Raw genomic sequence first — 22,117 nt, forward strand, 5'->3', positions numbered from 1 at the left:
GATTCAGTGAGCAACTGGGTATTTTCAACTGCAGCCTGGAAAAGGTTCCTGGTATTGCAGTATGAATAAATATCACGGAACAACCCTTCAGAATTTGGTGAACGACATTTAGGACAACAGAAATGTAAAGACACCATTTTGCCTATAATGCTACTGCCTGAAGGTCTGTACTACCCAACTCACGATTTGGAGCAAATGAGCTTCAGGACACAGCACCCGTTCCTTGCCAGCTAGAGGGGAGATTTTTAGAGCATTCTAAAGCCAGTTAGACCGGCACCAGCTGAGTTTCCATCAGAGCAAGTTTGAAAACTAAAGACAAACATAGGCAGATATTCATTTAAATGCTACTTAGGTAGCTTAACAATCAAAGGCTCTCCCTTTTATTTTGTCTGCTCTTTTCAGGCAAACCAAATCCACACAGGGCAAGTGCTAGTACTTACTACTGGCAGCTACTGGGCCTCCAGAGGATCATTTTATCAGCTTGTGTAAACCGATGGCTGTTTCTCAGAGTTCTTTTACCAACCCGACAACCCAGCACTACACCTCACTGCACCCAAATGCACATCATTCCTCCCCTCCCCGCTCCAAGTCCCCTGTCAGAGGGCAGGCCAGCAGGAACTGCAGGCATCGTGACTTGATGAAACAGGCAGAAGTTGTCTCAAAGCTTTTCCAGAACTACATCAGGAAATTCCCCCACACTTAACCACTCTACCAGGCCTGCAGTTTTTTAAAACTTGAATTTTCAACTTTATAAATAATACATTACTAACATACAACGCTGAAAGGTGCTGGGCAAAAGGGGGCTTTGAGAATGAGACAATACGGCCCCAACTCGGGAGAATTGACAACGTGAGCGTTTAAGGTCGCATAACAGCTAGACGCCAGGCGCAGAATACGTGAGAAAAAACACTTTAGAAGAGACTGAAGCAGGAAGCCATTCTACTTATTTAACTCACAAACAAAAAAGATTGGAAAAAATATCAGGGTCTACATTCAGCCCTATTTAGTTGGCTGTTACAGCTTTTTTACTTCTCAGATTCTACCTTTTTCTTTAACACCTACTGTCAAGCTTAAAATTTTGGCTTTTGACTGTGTCTTGTTGTCATGGCACCTTTTACTTTATACGTGAGCCTACTGAAACACAAGCAACACGTTCACTTAAAATACTGCTCTGTGCTATTAGCTACTTGCTGTGTATTTTAACTGGAGAGCTGAAAGCTTAAAAGACTAAGTGTACGGAGTGCTCAGTGCTTGTGAATTATCGCTTAGAAAGAGCTGACAGCCTGGACAACTTCGACATCAGGAACAGCCACAATTAGCACACTGTTACAGATACGCAAGCAGTAGTTATTGATCAATTAACTTGAACCTGCCAATCAAATCTGAGTTTGAAATAAAACTCAATTAGTGCTTACTAATAGTAAATTCAGGAAGTTACCATTCATTGACTTGTTTCCTCCTTCACTTCCTCCAGAGCACAGCTACACAAGGTAAACTTTGCCATTAGCAGTCAGTTTCTCACAATATAAAACCTCCTGAATGCTTTATTGTTTCATTTCAGCCGTTTAGATTGCACAAGTCTAACACATTACCTGCTAGTAGCTGCCCATCCCAACCTCCCCTGACCTTTCAAAACAGCTCAGATGAGTCTCTGCTTCACCCACTTCAACTTGGAGATTAAGGTCACTTCTGCACTACTATTATGCCTACCTTACTTCCACCCGTAACATCTGACCCAGGGAGAGCGCAGACTTCCAGGCATGCGAGGTTTTGGCAGTGCCACTCCTACGGTCGCTGCTGCAGAAGTGATAGCAAGCAGGTGGCTCTATCAAACATTTCTATGAGATACCAGAACAAGTAACTCCCCAGAGCTCTATGGCAAAGCAACACCAGGAGCCCAGCCAAGTGTCCCCACTGTCAAGTGAAAATATTTTGCAGTACTACTAGGCACCCTCAGCAAAACCTCAAAGTCTCCAAGAGTTCTTAAATCCGAACACCAACAAGATTTGTTGCTAACACTAGCTAGATTCTGCTGAGCATCTTTCAGCTACGTTGCAGTTAACACTAGATTTATGTATTTAGGAACTTCTGGAGTATACAGAAGTGGTATAAAATTGTTCCCTCAGTTTGAACAGAGAGAATTCTGCATACTGAAATAGAAGCGCACTAGATTTCCTGAGCAAGCCTCTCCCAGATGTGGCAAGAAAGCTTGTTTCTCCATTTGAAAAGTTACAGCATGCACAAATCTATAAAGGTTTTATGTGATGCATGTGATAAATAATATAGTTGAATATTATTATAATATATGCACATTATAATTGATAAGTAATATAATTGAAGCATAGTAAAATCTCAAGTAAGCAATAACATAAATCATGAGGTCAGACACTACAAAGTGTTGTATGCATTGTTTATTGAACTTCAAATTCCACAGTACATCATAGATTAAATAGTTAAAAACTGTTTGTTTACTATCATACAATGTTCAGAATAGTATTTCAAAACATCTCTTTGGACAAAACTAAGAGCCAAATTCAAACATAGTTCCCCCAGAGCAGAATGCTGGGGGTGGAAGAAAGCTTCAGAGTACTGACTGTACACAACACTACACAAAGCGTGACAGCACACCAAGTCATTGTTCTCTGCTGCAACACAGGCTTCAAAGAAATTCTATACAACGCTTACCACCATCATGGGCAGGCACCTACTGTATGAGCGGGACAGATTACTCTCAGACCTTGCTCCTCCAAGACTTCAATACTCCACACAGGAGTACAGACTTACAGTTCTGGATTCTGTGATGTTTTACATTACAGAGCTGAAACCACATTTGAGACTGTTAACACTAAATATAGTCATAAACAGGAAGAGCAAATTGACAAGGTCTCGTGCTTATGTTCTTCAACCCTGACACACAAGATGCCTACAACTGAAATTCTAATCTTAAAGACATGATGTCACCTGAGGTCAAACAACTATGAATGTGAACAGCGATGTTTTAGATTACTTTGAAGTTTTAGACTGGTCGAGGTGGGAGACTAGTGCTTGAATTGCACTGCTCAGCATTGCATCTTATTTGTGCCATCTTGCCTCAACTGAATATACAATCAGGTAAAACAAAATGCATCAAAAAAACATAAGTCAGTCAATTGTAAACTGTTGAGAAGAATCATGTATGTATCATGTATTCAATTATGTATCTGTCCTCTATCTCAGGCATTTGTACAAGACACTGGAGCCTAGAAGCATTAGCTTTAATTTGTGCAACTTAAGAATTTCCTTCAGGAGGAGTTCAGTCATCTGACTGGACAAAGAAATCTCCCAACCTTGCATGGCAGCCATCAGTCGTAGCTCACCTCACAATAAGGTTCCGAGCTAGAACATCAAAAAAGCACCGTAGTGCTGTTTCCAAGCAAAGTCAGGATTTACAGTCCAAGATTTCCCTGCTGTATTACTGTTTCCATCTGCAACACACTACTGACTGAGGAAGCCTCACAAAGGCACCACTCCCAGCTGCAGTACATATAGTGGTACTGATGCAAATATTTATTTTGCTGCAGAGCAGTTGGATGTATCAGGGCTTCCACAGAACCAAGTGTGCACAACACGAAAACATGTAAAACAGCAGGTTTAACCTCAGCAGCCCCTTTGAGTGATGTCTTGTCCTGAAGATTTTGTAATATCCATTGTAGTGAATACCTGTAAGACACCAAAAGAACAGCTTATTTACTGTTGGTCAGTATCCTCACTCACATGGCTATTGGTCTCCTCTTGTAAGTTACAATACTAGATTTCTTTGAACTGTTATAATGGAAAACAAACTGCAGTGCACAATTTACACATTTTCTATCACATCAGTATCTTATCATTAGAAGTTAAGTAAGTACTGAAGAAATCTCATAAAATACAATGTAGTAGTCTTTCCTTGCATCTAGGTAACCATCTTCAAAAGCAGGATTTAAATCAAGCTGTGCCCTTCCCCTCCCTTACCTCTCCACAAGTTGGATGGATACCAATTGTTTCATCAAGTAATTCTTTGGTGAGACCACATTTTATTGCAGCAGCAAAACCTTGGGTAACTTCACCAGCATTAGGTCCAAGAACATGAAATCCTATCACACGATTCTTTAAGACAAGTAAGAACAAAACAGGAGTTAAGTACTAGGTAAAGTTTAACAAAAGCTCTAGTATGTAACTCCCACTACACTAAAATTATGTGTTATACAAGCAGGTCAATAGCAGAGTCTTTAACAAAAAAAGAATACTCCAAAGAAAGTAGTTCTTTTCTTTTCAGCCCATTATAGCAGAATCAAACAAGTTTTAAAAGGAATGAATTTCAAAATTGCACAGCACTAATTCAAAGACACTGTCAAAAAAAAAAGATTCTAGTTTTGTCAGCTGTTTTTATGTTTCTATAGATATACAGTATGTTTAGTACATTCAGATTCAAAATGATTTTTCCACATTGAAATTAGGTCAGATACAGGACCCACTGATATTGTTTGTTAAAAATCTGATACTGAAGAACTTCACTGACTGTTCCCTTCCTCCCCAAGCAGTTAACAAGAAGGAAAAGGAAAACATTATAGGCTTGAATTTTGAGCAAGCTGCCTCTGTAGCAAGATCTAGAGTGATGGCAGTAGGCTATAAAACCAAGTTAAAGATGGGTGTAGTTTATTTCAATTTGTTTAATTTATTAGTGTTTTAGAACGTTTTCCCAAGATGTTCCTGTCCTTTCAGGGATGTCCTAGCCCAGGTCTGGTCATGATTTACAAGATAGGATACAAATCCCTCATAATACAAGCAATTTAAATACACTATTTACCTTACATTCTCCTCCAGCATCCTAGGAAAAAACCTTTCACATAAAATCTAAATAAAGTCCCTCCCTTCCACTGTGTTCTTTTCATTTGGATTATTTCCAATGAGGCTCCACTAAAAGCAGAACTTTGAGTCTTTCCGCAGTCTTTGAGAAAGCGTTAGGTGGACTGATAAGGAAAAGAGAAAGCTTACTTCTTCTTAGCTTAAAAGCCATACTATTTCACTGTATCATTCCTTCTCTCCAAAACAATTTTAAACAACAAAAATCTTCCTTTGTTCTTCTGTTGTCCCAGAGAGTTTGGGGGAAAAATACTGGACAGCACCGGCACTTATTTTTTTGCAACAAGAACCTACTGATCACTAGAAATTCCCACTTCTCATCACTGAGTTTTCTAGGACCAACCACGTGTTTTCCAAATCTCTACTAAACATACAAAACTCTGCTTTGCAAACAGCAAAGACCCACTTGGAAGAAAAACCTTGGCAAACTTCTTCATAAATCTCAAATCTATGCTTAAATTTGAACTCAGGATGAAGTTTCATAATGTATAAAGGTACCACTTACTCAAACAGCTGTTATACCAAAAAACCCAAACCAAAACAATCTGCTTTCTACAAATTGATTAGACCTCTTAAATACTTATGTTAATAGAATGGGTAGAGCTGGCCTCAGGCAGGCCAAAAAAATATATACTAGTCTTCTGGGTGGTCTAAAAAGAAATGTCAGGAATACTCAGCATATCCATTCCAGTTTGCTACTTACGTTGTCATGTTTACTGCAGATAATCTTTGCATAACAAGTATTGTTATCTCTGCCTGGTACTGTCCATTCAAGTGGCCAGAACAAACTGTGATAAACCTGGGAGGATGACAAGGAAGAGAGCATTAGAATTGGATAAATTAAAAATTAGACTTATGTCTGACTGAATTAATGTCTTCACAAATAGGTGGTTTGACATTTAACCCATTAGATTTTCATAATATATACTAGACAAGACAGTGATATTTTCCCCTCCAGCCCAAGCAGTCAATCCTCCGAAGACTTGACTCAAACCATGTGCCCCTGATTCACGTACTCGATTAAAACAGCAACAGCTGTAAGACACAGCATTTTGAGACTGTGCTTTCAGAAAGAGAAGTGCTTTACTAGTACAAAATTAATACCTAGTTACCCTAAGATTAAAACTGTTCTGCAAAACAGTTAACAGCAGAAGCTAAATAATGCCAAGTGTGTTTTAATGATGGAAGCACTTACAACACAAGGCATGCAAACAGCTTTAATGAAACTCTCCAGAGAGGTGCAGAAACCAGAGATTACCATAAAGCAGGGAAGTTATGCCTGATACTCCTATAGTTGTAAGAAAAGGTCAGGAAGAAATTAATTCCCAGTTCAAGTATAGTGAATAAGCAGAAAATAGACAGTTCACCCCAGGAGTTTGGTATACTTCAGCAATAAGTCTTTTAATCATTCAGGACAACAACAACAAAAAAACCCCACCACCTACAGTTTTGCAGCCTGAGTTTGGCCTCCTGAAGTCAAATGCTTCTTGGCAGCATGCAAATAGCTACGCACAAGTCTTATGTTATTGAGTCCAGTCCTGGATTTCTGGGAGTCCAATACCTCGTTAGCCAGATGCCAACATTCCACAGTCAAAGACCTATCTAGCTAACCTTCTAATGTTGTTTTAACACTATGCCTTGAGCAGCAAGGCCCAAGAAAAACATTCTCAAGCTGCGAGTTAATCCAGTCTTGAGTGATCTCACCTCCAAGTTTTGCTTTCCATATTCTTCTATGGCTCTTTCTTCAGCTAACCCACAGCTGCCATACTCTAAAGGAGTAAACACTGTCGTTGGTACATTGATATAGTCACACTAAAAATAAAAAACAAAATCTGTATTTAGATTATGCAAGTTCTATACGGTACATAACAGGAAAAGTTGTATCAGTTTTTTTGTGGGTTTCAGGTTTGGTTTTTTTTTTTTTTTTTAAACACAAAACACTTGCAGTGCCCACAGTGGACAAATCAATTTGTGTTACTGCAATTCTGAGGCAAAAAGTATACAAGTAAGTTGAAGTTGTATTCTTACAGCTTTACCTTTGTGGAACTACCACCATAAAGCCTGCGTGCTAGCAGTTTCCCTGCCTGAATGGCAACTGGAGTAAGTTCAAGCTTTCCATCCAATATATCCCCAATAGCGTAAACATAAGGCACATTGGTTTGCTCTTCATCATTTACAGGTACTTTCCCATTCCTTAAAAACAAAGGAGAATAGAGTTCAGTATCATAACCTTCCTGAGAACTCAGCAAAACACAGAGGGGAGAAGTTCTGCTACAAAGATGTTATTCTAACTACTGAGCACATTTTATTAAATGTGCTTATGCCTTTTTTATTTCAACTGCAAGCTTCTCAGAGCTATTACCTCCAACCCTGACACATGGCTGAAGTCAGTATTCAGTGGGCCAGTTTTGATCTGAGCAACAGCGTGTGCCTGATGACAATGAAGTTGCTCAGACATCTTTGGACTTACTATCTTTTACTTGATTATTACACAGCTTGCAATGTACATCTTCCCCTATGGGGAAAAAGAGCTGCAATATCACTCACATGTTAAGTAAGTTGGCTCAGTAAGTTGTTAGCTGCTGCAACTTAATTTTTCTTTCTCCTGAACAACATAATCCTGCCTCTTCCTTTTTATCAGTTTTGCACTGACACCAGGGAGAAATGAGAGGAGTTAAATCTGTAGGAAGCAAGTAGTTTGCTACCTCTTTAAATCCCTAGATTAACTTGCCACGTAAGCTGAATAAAACATTTAATTTAACAGAATATTAAACTGTATTTTCTAAGTAAACTAAGCAAATATATTAAATCTATTCCTTAAGCACAGTGGCCAACAAGTAGGTATTAATTAATTCAGAATAGTTCTTTTATGAAATACATATTAAAGAAATGAAGTTAATGGACAACTGTACTCAAATCCAGGAGAGAAAAGGTTTTAAAGGTTCACATAATTGCTAGGTATAAGAGTAAGGATTTTTTTTTTTTTAAAAAATAATCATCATTATCATTAGGTATTGCTAAAGAGGTAAAAAAAAAAAATCGTCACATTCAGTGGTTAAAGGGAGTTGACCAATACTCACTTCTCATTGATTTTGACACCAATTGTCTCCAAACCAATATTTCTGGTACATGCATCACGACCCACGGCTATCAAAACCTAAAAAAAAAAAACCAAAATTAAATGCAATAATTTTATGCAAGAAGAGTGAATCAGCATAACACTTCCTTTGGTCTTTTTCTGAAAAAAAAAAAACCCAAACTGAAGCATATGATTGAAGTGACTTTTCCAAATTTTTTGAAAGAGCCACCAACAGTTCAGGCTTCTCCATGTGCAATTTGTTTCAGAGATTAAACAAACAGCAAAACCTTAATAACAGAACAAAAATAGAATCAACAACAGTGTTCATATGAGCGAAATTGCAAGCACGTAAAGTTTCACCCATTCCACTGGCAAGATTCAACTGAAGACGAATATTGAATTTTCATGTATTTTCTTCTGCCAGTAATTTAAGTGAACAATTTTTCAAGCAAGGTTTCCCTTTACTTTTTTCCTGAACAACTTTTAAAGTATTTTCATACATTTTCATGTGCTGCTATATTCAGTTATTTCAAATCCAAAAATGCTTACAGTGTTATATTCTTCTTCAAAGATTTCTGGTCCCTCAGTAGACTTCGCTGTCACTTTCAGTCTTCCAGGCATGCCTTCCTCCAGCTGTTCAACCTGTATAAATATTTGTAAGCTTGGAATGACCTTAAGCAGCAGAGCTCACTTACATTGTCACTTCAAACCTTGACCTACTAATCTATCATTCAGCAGTAAAAATCAAGCTTAATCTCATAAAATATTTATTCCTGTACAGAGTCAAAGCCTTCCCGGATAGCACATGCATTCTATGTATGCTGTTTAAAGTAATTTTGCATGGAGAGAAGAAACCTGAAGAAAGCACTTGCCTGGACAGGTACAAACTTCCTGATGAACTTTACGCCGTGTGTTTGCATGTGAGCACCTACTTTTTCTGCCATTTCTTGGTCAAAGCCCCGAAGGAGTATGGAACGCACCATCACTGTGACATCTAGACCTAGACCAGCAAGAAATCCTGCACACTCTAGAGCCACATAGGAAGCACCCACAACTAGAGTTTTGCCAGGGCAGTAAGGCAGGGAGAAGAGGTCATCACTAAAAAAAAAAAAAAAATTGAAAGAACCTTGTAATTTACAACACAAGCTTGTCTGTCTTTGCAAACGCTAGAGCAGAGGCAGTTCAGTTTATTATGCCCTTTCATCTCACCTTGTAATACAGTATTCTTTATCTCCGGGGATACCCAGATATCTAGGCCTTTCTCCTGTTGCCAGGACAAAAGTCTCTGCTGTGTGGTAGGTTACTTGTCCTTTTCTATTAGTTGCCTGTTTACAGAGACACAGTTAAAGTCCTTATCATAGGAACAGGTTTTAAGACAAACTAAAAAAAATTTATGTAATCCTCCCCTTAAGTACTGTGGATACGCTTAAGAATAAGCAGTTTCAAACAAGAACTTCCAATAAAAGGTCAACAGAATGCTAGTTACAGAACATCATCAATTAGTTTTTAGGCTAACGTAGAAGTTAAAAAAAAAAAAATTATCTAGTTACATGACTTCAGAGGGCCCAAGACCCAACCTTAAATGAATTCAAACTAATTTGACCTCTAGAGGCTCTTGGTCTTGGAAAATTTCATCTTGCCAATGCATGTCTCAAAATCTGACCTTCATTCTTGCTCTTTAGTTATTTTCCACCACAGATGAAGGGAAACTTCCTCCCCTTCGAGTCACCAGGTAATTCAGGTTGGAAAGGATCTCGGGAGGTCATCTTGTCCAACCTCCTGTCTTTCTGTTCTACCTCGTTTATAGACTAAGGACACTTAAGTAGATAACCTGGATACCTGGACACTGGAACAGCTGGCAGATGAGGCAAGTTCAGCATACTACTATCTTTTCAGTGCTAGTCTATAGGTTTAAAAACACATGTAGTTCAGCCTTCATAAACTCATATTGAAAACAGACAGTTACACCCACTGAACCAAACAGTTGTCTTCAATATGCAGTTCTTCCAAGTTAACCTTCCTACAATGTGATCGCTTACAGTAAGATTGCCAGCACATGTTTTGTCTTGCAAAACTGACAGTTTAATTCTTATGCTGATACAGAGTAAGATTCTAGAAGCACTGTTACGCAAGTGCTGAATCTGAATTTAATTTCAGTATTTTTTTATGCTTTAGTATGAAGGTTTTCCAAGTGGCAAAATAGTACCGCTAAAGCTTTTCTTCCCCCCTCTGCCTCCTGCCAGCTGCTGACCTCAGTTGCAAAGTTTAGCAGCTGAGACCACCTTACTCTATTCATGCAAGAGTAAATTTACAGGTATTCACATCACTCTTACATAACAGTTACTAGGTTTGCAAACACTGTGTACAATAATAATTTGAATCAATAACTTATTTCACAAATGAGTTTTTAACTTCAGTTGACTTAAGTTGGCAATGTCAAGATGAAGCCTTTTCCTTTTTGGATTTTAAAAGGCAATTTTAGAACATGAATTTTCCGTCTCAGCTAAACGTTTTAAACACAGCACGTACCTTAATTTTGTGTGGTTCAATGAATTCTCCATAAGAATTGAGGTATGTCACAGACTTCTCTCTTAAGGACACTCGATAGCCCCAGTTTAAAGAGCCAATGTAGTTTTGAATTGCTTCTACCATGATCTCCCAGTTGTGTTTAACTGAAATGAGACATTAATTTCATATTTAAAGAAATCAAAGTGCAATGAATCCTTAAAGAAAACCTTAAGTCTTATTCATTATACGTCATGCTAAGAAAACATCATTATCATCAGTACTGTGGATACATATTAAGTCTTGTTCCACTATGCTAATATTTACTTGACTTGTTACTACCAGAAATAAGCTCATTGTAGAAATTCTTTCATTTAATTCAGATAATATAAGGAAAAAAAACACGATTAGCTTTCAGTCCTAAAGGTTTCTATGACTCGAGGAGGATGCCTTCTGATTCACTTAAGAAAACTACTGAACTCTGCCTGTAGTTTACCAAGTCCAAAGTACAAAAACTTAAAAAACCTATCTTAAGATCAGTCCGATCTGTACACTGTCTTGGTCTGTCCTCTGTGTTCTTACTAACCTTGTTCTTCATACTGCCACCCGTATTTCCTTGAATCTTGGAGTGCCTGACCCAGAAGTGCTGCTTGATGCATTAGCTTCTTAGGAATGCAGCCTACGTTTACACACGTGCCACCAAGCCCTAAGATGGAAAGAACCATGTTATTACCTATGTGAACAGGATATTTATATTTTTCCTATCATGTGCTTTGTATAATCACCCCTATATCAGTTGGTGATGTTTGCTATAGCCACACAAGTAACATGAAATTTTTGTGGTAAGAGACATTTTAAAATACAATGAACACACTAAGCTTACAAGCTTGTATTCAGCTTAAGAGGTTACTTGACTCACTGAGCCAAGAAGGGTTCAATGTGTTGTCTTAAACATAGACCCAAGATACTAACTTGAGTGCTTCAGATTTTAGTCATATTGGCAAGTAAGCAAGGCAAAAAGACACAGTTCCTAGAGTTTAATACCACCTGTTACATATTTCAAATTCCACGTATTTCTTTGAAATCTTAGCTATGAAAGCACATTCATACCTCAACTCAATAAAACTTGACCAAAGTTCCTTACTCATTCTCTACTGCCAATAGCATTAATAAGGTCAGACAGCAGCTGTCTTTAATTAGGGAAAGGTGAAGCATGCATAGCCATATAGTCACATTGTTCTAGAGGTAGCTTAGTCCATGAAATAGAATTAGATGAACTAAAAGGCAAAAAAACCCCACAAACTAAGTGTGAACATGCACACACACACACTATCCAGACGTGATTTGAAAGTGAACAGAACTAGAACAACATTTGACAAAGAACAGAGTTAGCAACCCACAAAGCAGAAATAACTGTCCAGAAAAGCAGGCTTGCCAGGAAAACAACTCCTTTGTTATCTGCGTTCCAGAATCACAAGAATTCAACCATAATTTTTAAGAATACAAATCCACAATATCCAAGTACTCAGTATGTATCACTGGCACTCAAACATCATGAAATACAAGTAAGCTTACCCCATGAGGTTCCAAGAGGTGTTGGAACAACATAATCTAATACCATTACTTTCTTTCCAAAGGCAGCAGCTTCCTATAAAAGATGAAGAAACAAGTCAGCACTACTGAACTTTTGCCTGGCCAAGAAAGACTGTCTGCTTGTTTACAGTTGTGATGTATTTACCACTAATAAAAGGCTCTTCTGCTAGTTAGTCTCATTATCATATATGGCTCTTCTACCTCCTTCAACTAGACAAAAATTCAAATACCTCAAAAACTATTACTTTCTTCCAAACTTTGAATGGATGCTTATGTTCATTGCTGCATCCATGTCATCCTACACTGTCAAAAACCACGATCCAAAGAGGGTACAAGATGGGTTATCAACCTGTGATCCTCTTCTACCTCACCCAAAGAAATATTTATGCTGTTAGCTCTCCTTTTCTCTCAGGAGGGCAGGACTGACTTGGCATGTTCATGAATGAAAAAAGTGACATGAATAAACTGGAGACCGTTCAATGGAGGACCACCAAGGTGCCCAAGGGGCTGGAGCACATGCCCTGTGAGAAGGGTGAGGGAACTTGACACATTCAGCCTGGAGAACAGGTGGATTTGGAGGGGACCCAACAGCAAGTTTCCAATAGCTATGAGGAGGTCATGACTGCACCAGGGTCTTCACGCTGGCGAGTAGGGGAGGAACAAAAGACAATGGCCATAAATTGAAACAAGAGAGTTTCAGACCAGATTATAAGGAACTTTCACATCATGAGGACACTCAAGCAGTGAAACAGGTTTCCCAGAAAGGCTGTGACATCTCCACCCCTGGCTATCTGCAAGACCCAAATGGATGAGGTTCTTCATAATCTTGTTTGACCTCACAGTTGACCCTGCTTGGAGCAGGAGCTTAGACATCCTCCTAATGTCCATTCCAAACTGAATAATCCCATGATACTCTATCCAAGGAATTACTGGACACTTGATTGAAGCTACCTACTGTTTGATCTTTCAAGGGCTTAGATCAAATCTTTAGATGCCTCAAATCTGTTTAAGAACTCCTGCACAGTTACTGCAGTCCTGGCTCCAACAAGGTTTAGAGTTACCCAGCTATCTTGTGTTCTGTGAATACCTGACCTCTCCCACCCCGAACAATTTGGTGATCATCACCAGGTTTGTAACTGATGTCCCAGAAGGCACTGTGAGGAAAGATCTGGAGCATTCTGAAAATGCCCAGTTGGCCAACTGAAGAATTCAATTGTCATATTCTCCTGTCTGCCTTATATTTATCTAGTGAAAGGTGCACACTTAACCGTATTGTTGTACAGCAATGGCCAAGGCTGTCAAGAATAACATCACCATGGTTAAACCATAAACTGACAGCTAGGATACCTGGCTGAGAAGGGGGAAGTATGTGTTAAAATCCTTCAGGTAGAAAACTGAACCCACACCTTGGGTCCTGAGGCTCTCTGAACAACAGCTAATCGTGTAAGAGATATCCAATCTCCATTTACCATTTCTGAAAAAGCAGCTAGAAAGAGAACTAAAGAGCAAACCAGTTCCTTGAGAAAATAGCTGAAAACACATCATTTTAGATGACTGGCGATCCTGAATCATGAACAGTCAAAAGTACTTCAAGAGTAGCCTTTACGTTTTCCAGACTACTGTTTGGAGGTGTTAAAGTGCCTGTGTACTACACACGAAGATGAGGAGATACTTAAAAAACTTTTGGTTCCACCCTCAGCCAGGAACCCAAAACCTGTTATTAGGATCAAGACCTGAAGAGGCATTGGCTAGAAACTGGTCTAGAGAGACCATGATTTCCTGAGTGAGCACATTATTAGACCACTAGTGATTCATTAATTAATAAGTTGAACAGTAATAATCATCAAAATACAGACTGTTCTATACTATTGTGATTAATAGAGAGACTAACTTTTGAAGAAGTTTCACATACAACCTGTTCTTTAACGCAATTTTCACATCATACCTTGGAACACGCAAGTCCACCTGAGCCACCACCAATAATAATGAGGTCATAATCATAGGGTTCTGCTTCTTTGCTATCCCCAAGAAGCTTCTGCAGTGAACCATCATGATAAGCCTGGAGGGTGGGAAATAAAAATCAAATTACCACACACATTTTCGAGCAAAAAACCTGAATGACGATGCCTTCTCTGACCTAGATCATTAGGTCACCAATTTAATTATGATCAAACAGCAAATTCACTCGGTCTTGTCTACTTCTAGCTGATTTTTAAAGAAAAGTTACCTGGTAAGTTGAATCGCAGCCGCCTACGTGAGTTCCATTCACAAATACATTAGGCACTGTCCTCTGATTAGTTAGCTCTACTAACACTTGCTGAATACTGGGTCCATCAGCTAAAAGTGAAAGAAACAGGTACATTACAGAACAATTTTCAAGAAGGGAGCTTTTAAAACAACGTGAAGTATTAAAGGTTTGGACTGCAATATGCTATAAGCCTGCCAAGAAAACAATTCTATTATAAACATCACATTTATAGACTTCCGGAATATAAGTAAGTCTTCAGAAACTACTTATCAAAAGAGCACCCTTAAATACCAAGGACAAATTGGTGCTTCAAGCCATAATTCTACAGAATGGAGGAAAGTTGAAGTAATAGAGTTTAGTCCCTGTATTTTCCTGTATTCTTATCAGTCTCTTTCGGACAGTGTCACACTTGGTACTACAAAAAAATTCTTTTCCAGTATCACAGGAGACCATACAGATAGCTTTTCTTTCATCACAATTGTCTGGTTTTGGAGTATATTCTGTGTAAGTGCACACAGTTTTGCCCAGCAGCTTTGTATTATGAGAATATGGGGATGGGAAGAATGAACATGCTCCTCTTCTTACCCTAAAGCTACCTTCAGACTTTTTCTACCTACCGCACTGTCTGAAACCTTCCAGTTTTAAGATTATCACTGCCTGACCTGACCTGTCATGTGAATCATCAGCACCTACACACAAGCTCAGTTTGCATCTCTCAGCAGTTGTGCAGCAGTAAATATGGGAATGAGAATTTTCAGTAACAATTTTGATGACAATATTCTTACTCTAAGACTGTATCTATTTAGTGTCAGTAATTGGAGCAATTGCAAGGGAAATACATTATTAGTTAGCAGTAATTCCAGAAAAATACATGTGCATTGTATTTTGTATATCTTGGGCTATAATTAGTTCACAGTACCACAACTTTAATAAAAAGTAAAAATAAGTAAGAAGAGATGCTATGGATCAATAAATAAGTACATTTTCCCCAAATACTACTTAAGCACAACCACTTCATAAAAGCATTAAAACTTTAAAAAAGCACTAGAAACTAAGTTTTGTACAGAAAAAAAGAATCATAGTACACATTCAACAGCTTACCAAGAGTGCAATTAAGATTTTACTAAGAATTATGTTAGAAACTGCTTGTTCTTAAAACTACATGCATTATGGACATATACGCATAAGGCAGTACACACATACTAAAAACTAAAGCAGCTTGGGCTTTAAAAAAATCCCTCAAGCCAGCAACAGCCAAGGTATTGGAATTTACCCTCCCTTCCAATGACTCAGCAACTTTCCCTATGAAGGTCACCCATATACCAAGTCAAACATTAACAATTCATCTGAAGTCACAAAGAACCTGAGGTAGAAGAAAAATACCACAGGCTTTTTCCAAAGAGACAGACCTCCTCAGAAAGAAATCCGATCTCACATTCTCTACCAGCTGATGATTTGTAGAGAAAGAGCCAAAGCCTTCAGTTATATTAAAAACACATCCTGTATTAAAATCTACATTGAAGCCTAATTGATTTTATCTCTGAATATATGAAAATGTGTTTTAATTGGTTTATATATCCTCCAGTTAGTTCAAGACAGTTGAGAATCATGCACAGTCACCCATTTTTAGTCACAATACGCAGCATGTGATAGATTTGCTTTCTTCTACTTACCAGTTACATCGAGTTCCAGCGCATAGTACTCCACACGCATAGAGCGGAACAGTTCTTTCACCTGCAACAGAAAATGCCAGGGCAAAGCTTTCACAAGATCCGATACACAGCTTGGGGTAAAACTTGATTGTCAGACATACACAGGTAACTTAAGTCTCCATTATTATGGTTTGAGGGCCTAGCTCCACATGCCTTTGGTAAAGCTTGGCACTACTTCTATGTTTTGCACGTTCCTCACTTAAAGCCAGGTTATTAAACGGCATTCAGATTCAGCATCTCACATCACAGCAATCTTCCAATACAAGTTCCATTACCTTAATAAAATGCTTCTACATACAATTTGCCTAACTGCAGACTTCTCCATCCCTGATAGATACCAAAAGCCATGAGAACAACTGCCATATGGAAAAACATAAAGAAGAGAGATAAAGCAGCACCCAGATTCCTTGGTAGTACTAAGGAAAGAAAGAAAAAAGGGAGTAGAGGATAACACACAAAACGCTGTCAAGTAAGTGAAGAAAAAAATAAGTGCATTATAGAAAGCTGCAGAAAGGGTAATACTCTTTCCAAGTGTACTTAGGACTAGGACAGCTCATGCCTACCAGCCCTGCTTTCACTTCTGGTTGCTGTACTTCAGAAAAGTTTTATAACAAGCAGACAACAATTACTGTAAGGAGTCAATGTGTTGGTTTTAACAGAAAGACAGGGAAAGAAAATATTGTGTTTAAATTGACTACCTCAAGGAAGAAGAGAAGCGGTGGCGATTTTTGGTTTGCTGTTTAATGACATCTGCCTCAGCCTCCAGGATCAGGCAGGAGTGGTTCTAACTTGTTTGCCATTGTTTTACTAAATCAGTCACGTCTTGCTTGTGAAATATTGAAAAAGATAATAGCAGAATGTAACAGTTACATTTTTTAACCTTTTAAATTGCTATTCTTCTCCATTAAGCAGGAGAAGCATTCTAAAGATGCTTGGTCATTAAAAGGCTGCTTTTCTCCTGCATTGCCATGAATAAACTTAGATACAGTATGACTGGAACATGTCCTAGAAACATGGTTCATGCATCCAGAAGTCAGCAATAAATTAAAAAAAAAAAGTGTGTGTGGGGGGATGGACGACCAAGAAAAAAAAAAATAGAGAACTCTATGAGCCTAGTCTTAAAAAGAAAAAAATACCACACCCTAAGTGACAACTTAGTGGAGATTCTCCCCAGCCTGGACAGAGTTCTGGGTGTTTTTCTAACATCAGTTCTGGATAGAGAGAGTGTACCATTACCAGATTCAGATCAGGTAGTGTTTTAGAACTGAGACTTTTTTACAGTAACACATATTGTAAAACTGGCACTACTGAAATTGTGAACTGACCTTCCAGTTGGACAACAACATACCTCACAGCACAGGAGGCAGTATTACATCTGCCAGTATTTACTCCTTTGAAATACCATTTGCAGACTTAGAATATCTATTTGCACGAGTAAGGCAATGGGTGAAATACTGCTTTTAATCATAACTGTCTTCGTGTGAAAACAGCTCTAGCAAGAAGCACTAAATATCTGTGTGATGGATCCACTTGCCAGTATGGAGTCTGCACAATGAAGCACACTAAGTTGCTGCCAATTCAGAAGAAATCTTTTACAACGAGCTTTCTGATGAACCTCAAATTTATTGACAGCACTTCCCTAAGAGTAAGTTGAGTCACATCTAATAAGCTTAAAGATGTCAAACACATGATGAATAGAATGTGTTTAATGTTGCTGTGATCCATGCTGTTACTATGCCAAAGGCTGACTATTCCAGTGCTTTCTACTGGAGTTTCAACTTTATGCAGACAAACAAAGCTTTTGTCTTCTGTACCAACTGCACGGCAAGTTTCTTATCACATGTATTCAACCATCAACTGTAATATAAAAAAATAAAGCTCTACTTGTATAACATATTAGTTCTACAAGTATAGAATAATTTAAATTGTAAAGGACCTTTGGAGGTCATCTGATCCAACTCCCTGCTCAAAGCAGGGCCAAATGTGAAGTCTGATCAAGTTGCTCCAGCATTGTTCAGTCCAGTTCTGAGTATCTACAAGGACAGAGATTCCATATCCTCTTTGGGCTGTTCCAGTGTTTGACCATCCTCACTCCAGTGAGATAAAATAGAAATTCTGTGCTGTATCTCTTGTCACAATTTCTATTTCTTGTCCCCTGTCCTTCCACTCTACAACTCTGAGCAAAGAGTCTGGTTGTCCTTCCACTTGGTAGCTGAAGACAGCAACTAAAATCCCTCCTTAGCCTTCTCAAGGTTGAACAAACTGAGCTCCTTCTTTGCACATCCTGTGTTCCAGTCCTCTAACCATCTAGGTGGCCCTAAAATCTTTTGTCCCAAACTCACCATTACTTTCAGGCTTGCTTACTGGAATGACGACGGCTATGGACTGAATGAAAGGGAAATGACAGTGGAACTGTTCCAGACCTCCCACTCTGCAACTGCTGTTACAAAGCCCAAGCTAAATGCCATGAAAGATCTAGAAAGCAAAGCTTAAAGCATTTGCCACTATGAAACGTTAAGCTAAGAATCTGGAGGGGAAGTCACAAAATTAGCTACTTTGCTGGTGTTTTAGTTTGCAGGAAATTAGCAGAACAAAAGGCCAGTTTTCATTAGTGTTTTTTTTTTTTTAAATGCTAAAACATTGCAACAGCAGCTGACAGGGGGAGGACAGGGCAGAGAACATTAGAACTTGGAAAGATTACACTGAAGAAAGGACAGATTTAAGACAATGCATTTAGGCAACCTTTATTCTCTGCTGAAGATATGGAGTAGAGAAAAAAATCAAATATCAGCATCCTATTCAGAAGTAGCTGTTGCACTTTATACTTATGAATGAACATGCTTGTGTTGTGCTAATGAAACAGAAGGAAAGTAACAAGTATCTGATCAGAGTTATGAAATCTTCAATAGAGGCCAAAGATCATAGATCATTTCAGTTTGGAAATGAAAATGATTAGTAGGAGTAGAAAGATAACACACACTAATCATGAGTAATATCTAGATAAGGCAAACAGGAAATGATTTCTGAGAAATACTCACTGGAGCAAACAGCAACAACTGCATTTACCAGAAAACAATTTTGAAATGAAAAGGCAGTAAATCTCCATAGAGTACATAACCCAGAGAATTTACTGCCACCTGACACTGTAAAAACCAAAATTCAAAGGGGATCAAAAGATCTATTAGACCAACTAACAAATGAAAGATCCCCTGAAAACTTGTAACTAAATAAAACTAATACAAACTCAGGTCAAGAAATTTCTGAGCTGCACAGTGCTGGAAACTTCAGTGGCATACTGGGAAATTTCCTTCCTTATGCCACAATCCCATAAATTTAATTTCTCCAACAAGTGGATGGGATGGGATACTAGGTTGCATGGTCACCAGTACAGTCATCTACTTCCCTTCTGACCAATGCAATGGCCTCGCTTACCTACTAAACCCTTCCAGTTTTCACAAAAAAACCCTAGAAGATTTCCCAACTATTACTAAACAGTAGATGATGTCTCCAAAACTGAGAAATTGGTCTAACACTTTAGAAAACTCTACTCGAAGATGCTTTCTGTCACTAGGGTAGCTAAGCAGGTTTGCAGTAAGCTTCATACAGTTATTACTGAACTTACTTTACATCCTATATCAGCTGTTTCACATATCAGCTAGCATTCTATAATAGCTACATCTGAATTGACCAGAGACCCCTGCGGATATAGAACATAATTGGTAATAGCATAACATATAACTAGAATAACTGGCAACTTCTATGCAATCACAGCTGTTGCTCTTAAAATCATTTCAACATATCACAGTGTTCAGATCTGGCAATTTTTCAGCTAAAACCCGATGTTTTCTTTATGCATTTCTATCTTACTTTAATATTAATCTTTCCAGGGTGGTAAGAAATTAAAGAACAGACAAGTCAAGTTAGGAGAAGGAAGCCATTCTAACACCACCCTCTCTCCACTACTGCCTCGCTAAGCAATTGGACAATAAATTGCATTTGCAGAAAAAGAACTCCACAATTGCCTGGTCATGCTACTAGCTAAACTGAACAGAATCAACTACTTAATTCATTTAGAGAATTTATTTGCAGTGCTCTTCTGAAGGAAAGCACAATCTTAATTTTCTTCCAGCATGGTGACATCAATTTGAAATAAAAAATTCTTCTCACTCCCTAAATTAGGTCCTTTTAGAGCATGAGTGTTCTCTGCACTAGTGCTAAACATCATCAGTTTTTCAATTAATCCTACCAAAAGCACATTGCTAACAACCATCCACAGTAAAATACAGACACAGTGCACACTATTCATAACTGTCTGTCTTTAAGAACTCAGAACTATGTGATTACAGGCTAAGTACACAAGCTGTAACTACAATTTCAAATTATATCCACTTCATTAATTCTGCAGACTAGATCAGCTAGCAAGAATGCTGCATTACCCATTGTTCTCCCATTCCTTTCACTATTTTCTAAGTCTTCGGTGGGAGGGGTTGTTAATACACACACTGTTGCAGATATTTATCTGTTTTATCACTTGATGTCTCAAGTGTGGCTTCCTTCTTTCATAAGCTTTCTTCTAATTGTTCCTCCGCAATATGTACCTTTTCTACATGTTTTCTTCATTATATTACCTTTCTCTTCTGTTACAAACAGGAAAGTAACCCTACTAGAACAATCACTCTTCCTCCCCCTCCCCCCCCCAAGTTTCTTACCTGTTCCTTCACAAAGATTCATACAGAGTCTTTCAACTCTCCTTCCTAGAAAGGGCCATGAGAGAGGGCCCTCCTACTCATGACATTTATTCTTCCCCTTCCCAAGACAATAAAGATAATAGTCCTCATATCTGATTGTTTCCCTGAAGCAAGTAATCCTGCCTAATGGAAAAGCTCTGAACAAAAGCAGGAAAGAACATTCATCTGGAATTGAATTACTGGACTACAATCAAGCTGTTTTTCCCCTTAAGCTCCTTGTGTTAGTCTAGCCCCACTGCAATACCAGAAATAGATGAAGGAAAAGGTTGCAAGGTTTAAAAAGTCACTATGCCACTGTACGATCTCAAAACCACTGGACTGAATGCCATGCATATCAACACCCGAGTGATCACTAAAAGCACACAGAGCAGTACAGGCAAGCACAACAAAGTATTTCTCAATGGACAGCACTGAAGTCCTCAACAAAAGGATTTTTCCTCAACAGAAACAACATTTTTGTCAACTGGACTGGACTTGAGCAAGACTCCAACCCTACTGTTACTTCATTTGCTTAAACTTCCATTAAGTTGATAACTAAGCAAACTTTAGAAGGATTTGAGCTGCCTACTATGCTATACTATCTCTCTGCCAAAACATTCTTGGAGAAAAGGCATCGGTTTTGCCTATCCTCTCATACACTGAGGCTTCCTTTCCCAAAACCTCAATTAAGTTGCAAATGAGATAAGATATATTCATTTAAGCTTTCTATAACAGGGTCATAATATCTCCTCCCTCACAAAGCTACTGGAACTAAACCTAACCTACACATGGGAGTGCAGCTTCTGAGTGTTTTCTTGGTTGTCAATTCCATTGAGGAACACCAGGACTCAATCCCACAGTTCCAATTATGTTTTCCCACCACAGCCACATCAAATATAGTATTACAAGGTTTAGCTAACATTTCACAACATGATCTTTGTAAACATCCAAGAATCACAATGCCTACAAACGCCCAGATTCTGTGCGGGCTGTGACTACAGTGCGTTGGTATCGTTAAATTCTGATGAAGATCCTGTTTTTTCTTTAATGACTGGCTCCATAGTTACGGCTGCCTTGTGATATTGATGCTAAGGGCTAGATAGATATATTTCTGTAAACGTCACAATTAATCAATAGTTTCTCGTGGCTTTTTTTAAACACAAGGTAAGGCTAGCATTTAGAACCTACACTCGTGCTTCAGCGTGAACCCTCTCCCTCAGATTTCAAAACCAGCACGGAGCTTAAATGTATGCCTCCCCAGGGATGCGACTTTGCCCAAGTCGGACGCCAATGCGGTGCTCAAACTTTCGGTAAGACAGCAACACGACCAGCGCCCCGACCGCCGAGCAACCGGCACAAAGGCTGCTGAGCT

The 22,117-nt window shown here is 38.6% G+C and overlaps 1 protein-coding gene across 1 annotated transcript; it reads right to left on the bottom strand.

Annotated features, from left to right (window-relative positions):
- Positions 1-2,396: 2,396 nt before the first annotated feature.
- TXNRD3 (thioredoxin reductase 3) lies at positions 2,397-16,305 on the bottom strand. The gene is made up of 15 exons (XM_009639303.2): positions 15,980-16,305; positions 14,286-14,395; positions 14,004-14,117; positions 12,041-12,113; positions 11,052-11,171; positions 10,490-10,632; positions 9,170-9,285; positions 8,833-9,058; positions 8,510-8,602; positions 7,962-8,038; positions 6,918-7,074; positions 6,586-6,693; positions 5,585-5,680; positions 3,991-4,125; positions 2,397-3,699 (listed from the first exon to the last, which is right to left on the bottom strand). Exons 1-15 carry the CDS (start codon positions 16,017-16,019, stop codon positions 3,637-3,639), a joined length of 1,671 nt encoding a protein of 556 aa, XP_009637598.1. The 5' UTR covers positions 16,020-16,305; the 3' UTR covers positions 2,397-3,636.
- Positions 16,306-22,117: the final 5,812 nt, after the last annotated feature.

The sequence above is a fragment of the Egretta garzetta genome, unplaced genomic scaffold (assembly GCF_000687185.1).
Source record: "Egretta garzetta isolate BGI_Z169 unplaced genomic scaffold, ASM68718v1 scaffold215, whole genome shotgun sequence".
NCBI classification, from domain to species: domain Eukaryota; kingdom Metazoa; phylum Chordata; class Aves; order Pelecaniformes; family Ardeidae; genus Egretta; species Egretta garzetta.

Excerpts from the sequence above, each read along its gene's own strand:
- TXNRD3 (XM_009639303.2), bottom strand. The coding sequence starts at position 16,019 with ATGCGTGTGGAGTACTATGCGCTGGAACTCGATGTAACTG. Across the intron at positions 8,039-8,509 it reads TTGAAGAAGAATATAACACT|GTTTTGATAGCCGTGGGTCG; the intron begins GTAAGCATTTTT and ends TTTTTTTTTTAG. Across the intron at positions 4,126-5,584 it reads TCTGCAGTAAACATGACAAC|AATCGTGTGATAGGATTTCA; the intron begins GTAAGTAGCAAA and ends CTTGTCTTAAAG.